At 38.6% G+C, this 6,000-nt stretch overlaps 1 protein-coding gene across 1 annotated transcript in view; it reads left to right on the top strand.

Moving 5' to 3' along the window:
* The first annotated feature begins 2,350 nt into the window (after positions 1 to 2,350).
* The window catches only part of LOC124287900 (calcium/calmodulin-dependent protein kinase type 1-like), an 89,051-nt gene continuing 85,401 nt past the window's right edge, over positions 2,351 to 6,000 (top strand). The window contains exon 1 of the mRNA XM_046724390.1: positions 2,351 to 2,542. Within this exon, the coding sequence (XP_046580346.1) occupies positions 2,448 to 2,542 (95 nt within the window). The 5' untranslated portion in view covers positions 2,351 to 2,447. The remainder of the gene's footprint in view (positions 2,543 to 6,000) is intronic.

The following is a 6,000-nucleotide window of genomic DNA, read 5'->3' as shown; positions in this document are numbered from 1 at the left end:
TAAAACTAGACTCACTCACTCTCACATATTTATCAGCCGTTCAACATAAAAGGTTGTTTTCCAATCAAAGCCGAATGAGAAGAAAATTAAATCTTTGAATGAATATACATGTGCTTCATTTAATCACTCCACAAATGTTTAACTCCTTGAAACTCAAAGAAAACACTGTCCGCCAAGCTCTCAGTGTCCGCATATGAGTTGATGCTGTTTACTGAACAACACGAACTTAAGAATACAGAGCTGTTGTCAATTTGCCTTGTGTTGGAAAATCAACAGATGTATTGATGAGAACATCCTCAGGCTTTGGTATAACTCTAAACAAGACAACAGACAGTGAAGATCGGGACTGGAGTAAATTTACATTTGCACCTGCAGTAGACATTGTGCAGATTTGTTCCTGGTATATAGACACATACACGTGTAGAGGTGCATGTAGAGGGTAAACGTGTAGAGGTGCATGTAGAGGGTACACGTGTAGAGGTGAATGTAGAGGGTACACGTGTATAGTTTGGCATGAAATGCATGTGGACCCGGTTTTGGCAGTGATTTACAATGTGATTAGGTTGTCTGACAAAACATCCACTTGCACAGTTTGAGATCGATTGGGTCATTGGATGAAGAGATATTTACAAAAAAACGGGTCCACATGCATTTCATGCCAAACTATAGAGCGCTTTCTTGCGATCGCAACAGCATAAACGCCCAAAAACGTGCATGATCATGACCATGTTCTCTGTTAAAACGTTCCCAGAGGTCAGTGCGACATATTAGCCTAGAGACCCGTCATCATAAACATTTCCAGAGATCCCCTCGAGTGCTGTTCGGAAGACCCAGATAAGAATGCGTGGAATAGCCCCGGGTACGGTTGAGCTTACAAGGGTTAAAAGGTTTTAAAAAGCTGACGAGGTAAAATATCGACTGTAATATGTCTGACGTCAATACACATCGTTATTGGACAATAATGATCGAACGACTTAGATTTAATTGTCTTTTTTCCACATTCTGCTTACCAAGCAAGCTCCGTTATCATGGAAGCATGTGCATGGCGACAACCATCGTATCATGACGACGTCGTATTCCAGGGTGACGTGGCATGTCACAGTGACGTCATGTCCGTCTTACAGGAGGTCGAGAGAGAGAGAGGTCGAGAGAGAGAGAGCTTCAGCAGATGACTAATAACGTTTGTATTACACAATAACGTTAAAACGTATTTATCATATTTGCACAGAGCACAAATCATATCGAATACTCAGCAAACCCCGCAAATCTGAAAAATACAATAAATTAATATCTTAACTGGCCCGCACTTTACCTGACTTATTGTGACTTGTCGCTATCATCCCGCTAAGGACACGCCCCCCCCCTCTTTGATATGCTATGATAGTGGTGGCTCTGTTTCTTTTCGGTGCATCCACAATTTCTGAAGCCCAAAGGCTGTAAATGATATTGCCACAAAACACAGCATTTTCGTTTATGTGAACTTTGTTCTGACCGCTATCGCGCTCCACATGCGACGGAGAATAACTTCTGACGATATATACGAAACGTAACAGGGTAGGCCTATTTATGTAGCCATGTTTCGATTTTTCAAGTGTATTTAAAGTTAACCGGAATTCATGACAACTCATGCTAGCGATGCTTTGCGATTATCACTCAACTAAATGTGAAACCTGATGTCCTGATACTATTTCAACACCCACACTGATCGACTGGTCACGTGAACAAACACAAACCAGTCAAAACAGGAACTTCAATCGGGCCAAACCCGGAACGTGGAGATTTTCACGCAAAAACGGCACAGAAGTATTGATTAATCCCTGATCTATGTGTGGCTTTGCACTCCTGATATTAGCACACTTAATTCTGTGGTTGGACATTATATGTGACATCCATGCATAAAAACGTTTACGTAAATAAACACTTCAATCGGAGATGTAATGTAATATCATTGTTATTTTGTAAAAAAATAAATATGGCTACGGATCTGAAAATTTAATTTGGCCATATATATTTTACTGTAAGAATATGGATGTAACATATGGACGTGTGATATGGACAAATATTATCAACAACGGCTAACTCAATGTTGTAAAATGTAGGACACATCTTCGATATGTTGCACAATATAGCACAAGCCTTATAGCCCTATAGACGAATGCGAATCAAGTTTCGCTTCGACACACACCACATCCGCGCTCTAGCTGCTAAAACTCCCACCTTAGCGTTTAGAATGATAACATCACATTAAACCCGCATCTCAGATTCAGCAGTTGCCATAGTTTCTTGTCAACAACTCGCCGATCGGTCGCCGTGCGTAATTATTTATTCTAAGTGGCGAGCGCCCCCTACATGTCACGTGACTTGACGGTGAATGAAATCGGAAAATAGTCGAGACTGTCCGATGTGTGTGTATTTGGTGTAGGATCGTACTGTGCTTGGTTTAAAGGATGCCTCTGTTTGGTAGAAAACAAGAAACAGAGAAAAAAAATACAAAAGATGGGGATATACGTCGGAAGTATGAATTTAAAGAAACACTCGGCACGTAAGTATATCGGTGGTGGTTGGACATGACTGAAACGCCAGTCGCCCTTCCAGCAGCATTCCTTGTCAATCTGAAATACAGATATCCGTCATCGCGCGACACTGGTTGCCGTTAGCGATGGGATTTTAGGGGTACGTGCTTTAGGGAGCGGATGATAATGACACACGACAGATTATGAGCGCGAGTCCTACGTTTGACATATTTATTTCATATATTTGGAATGAATTATACGAATGAGGGGCTATATTTTCACACAGCCAAATAACGTTAGTCCAACTGTACTATAGAAAATACATTGATTAAATTATATGTTTTGAATGGGTAGTGGCCCAACGGTTTAACGTTTTCATAAAATTGTGAATAGTGAATGTGATCTTGCTATTTAAAATCTCAAACAGCTCTATTTATATATGTTCTCCCACACAACTTATTTTGTAATGCTTGTGAAATGACAGAAATTAACTTGCATGTGATATTCTGTGGTCTAGTAAAACGTACCATGAAAATGTTATTATATATTTACATGTCAATGCTTAAGTCAGTAACATTTTGACATCTAACTTATGTTATAGTAAACAACTCACATCCTTCATTTTGACACATTTAATCTTTAAGATTTCAACAGTATAATGTATTTGTTAAATCAGTAATAATCTACATACCTGAGCTTCCTCATACCTGTCATGCATATTTGAGTTTGTATTATTAAATTTTGTTTAATTTGAAATTGAACCAACCATATTTGCTACAGTTATCACCGGGTAGTCTGTCTCCCACCCCATTGAGAATAAAGTAAAAAGGAGCCCAACTCAAGTCTAGAATGATTGGGCAAGTCTAGATTGCCTTAGCTCGAGGACCAGAATGATTGGGCAAGTCTAGATTGCCTTAGCTCGAGGACCAGAATGATTGGGCAAGTCTAGATTGCCTTAGCTCGAGGACCAGAAATTAGGAATTGTTGTGGGCTTCTTTTGGATTTTAGTTACATGTATTTGTGTTCTTGATTGATATTTTCAAATAAGTTTCCTTTTCTTCGGGTTCTAAAAGTCAGTCCAGGGTACATTGAAAATTGACAATGGTTGTACTTCTGAAAACTTTTCACATGTTGTCAAAAAACCGAACAGACTAAGTTCAAATTTGTCCAATGTTTGTTAGTCCTTCACTCTTAGATGCTTGATTCGCATTTTAGAAGATGATATTTGATGAACATAGAGATTTTTTCTGGGTTACATCTTCTTTTTATTCTCGAGTACAACGTTTCAGGGCTTGTTCTGGCCCCATCATCAGGTAAAACTTACGTGCAAATGGTAAGGGGTGCAATCACGCTATATCCAACCCTAAAGGCTGTGTGTATAAACTGAAATGTGACTGTGGTGACATCTACATTGGTGAGACAGGCAGACCAGTAGCTACACGTGTGAAAGAACACAAAACTTCAGTGGACAAATCAGATCTGAAATCTGCAGTTTCCAAACACATTATGAATAATCCCGATCATGAAATTGACTGGGAAACTGAAGTCCTCGCAAAAAACATCAGTGACTGGCGGAAACGCAAGTTGATTGAAGCTATCTTCATCAAACGCACAAAACCAGCAATTTACAGGGATCAGGGTGTCTACCTCCCAAATGCATGGTACATAAAACAATAAGACAATACCCTATCCTCGTCACTGTTCCCATGTATAAAGCATAATTTCTATGTATACACTGCTATTACTTTACATTCTATACATTTATAAATACGTCTCCGTACATTTCTAAATCAATCAACAATTTTGTATAAGTATCTGCAAAGTTCTAAATTGATCCATTAATTTTGCAGTAAACAACATCTTATATACTAGTATTCATAATAACATGTATTCTATTAGCCATGTCGGATCTGTATCTATTGACCACCACATGTATTGCGTCGTCATAGCATTGTGACGTCATAAGCATTGTGACGTCACGGCCAGAGTTAACAGTTACTGTTCAGTTTTACCTGATGATGGGGCCAGAACAAGCCCTGAAATGTTGTACTCGAGAATAAAAAGAAGATGTAACCCAGAAAAAATCTCTATGTTCCTTCACTCTTGGTTGCTCAAGTTTGGCCTTGAGGTTGGTAAGGGGGCGTTCATGGAGCAGGGGTCTTTCTGTACCAATTGCAACAATCCAAGGGTAAATGTTGCAATTGTTGTCAGCCCATAGAAAACCTGTTTATATCCTGTATCCTGATCTATTAATAGGTGCATTGATTCGTTATTCCTAATTCCCTATGTAAGTACTGTACACAGTAACTGTATTGGTATTGTTATCAGGACTGACAGCACAAAGCAAACAGTGATTGTACATGGTACACTTTCTTAACAGGCCTCATTGACCCAATGACGTACATTTTCTGTTGAATATCATGTTGATTCCATATAGTTAAATAGGGCTGGGACGATACACTATGTCACGATACGATACATATCGCCATATTTTACCTGCGATACAATACGTATCACGATACATAAACCTTGAAAGAATGACACGGTATCAAGATTTAAACTGATTTATTTCAAGGTATTTGTGTTTAACAATAACACTGTTGTAATAAACAAACAAGTAACTCCATCATACTTGCATATTTTTCTCTAAATCATGTTTAAGATAATACTGTTTTTAAAAAAGAAGTGTATCGTTTTGTATCGATACACCAGTCCACGATATGATAGCTGTATCAAACTTAAATGTCTCGATGCATCGGTGAATCGTCCCAGCCCTCATATAGTTAAACTGAAAGAATGAACTAGTGTTTGAAGGTGTGGTGGGTTGGGGTGTTCCTTGAGATTTTCTGCTTCAGTTTTTTAATGTACAGATTCCCCCAAAGTTTAGGTTTAGGATATGTCATGGGCCCTTTGACTTCCAGTCTGTATTAATCATACTGCTTATACAGAGGCTTTATCTGAAGGAGGAATGGAGGTAGCCATGCTCATGTCATCAAGTTCATTTGGTGATCTAGATATACAAAAGTACAGATCCTGGAGAAATCTCCTCATATACAAAGTCTTTGTAAGAAAAATAGTGCAGGTCCAGATAAAGTATGCAATGCAAGTTTCTAGGTAGTAATCTTCTCACCAAATTTACCAGTTTATATATATAAATTATAATACAATCTTCAAAAGAAATATCTTCAAGACAGCTATAGACTTGGGATGGTAATCTGTCACTGAATGACTTGGTAGCATTCAGCTTTGACAGTGTATTATCTTTTAGTTTGTAGTTTGTTGCAATTCTTCAAGTGTCTTCCTTAATGAAATTATCCAGCGTAGTGTCTGTCATCACACCAGGAAGTCCCTTGTCCAGGGCAATGCCATGGTGTCTGTTACTGTCTGTTACTGTCTGCTACTGTCTACTACTGTATGTTACTGTATGTTTACATCTATACTGTTAGTCAGTCTGGTGTATGTATAGTTCTGAGTATGATACACCTGC

The sequence above is a fragment of the Haliotis rubra genome, unplaced genomic scaffold (assembly GCF_003918875.1).
Source record: "Haliotis rubra isolate DU_JTF1 unplaced genomic scaffold, ASM391887v1 Scf111, whole genome shotgun sequence".
Lineage (NCBI taxonomy): Eukaryota > Metazoa > Mollusca > Gastropoda > Lepetellida > Haliotidae > Haliotis > Haliotis rubra.
Note: the sequence above shows the minus strand (reverse complement) of the source record. Positions and strands in the feature narration are given on the sequence as shown.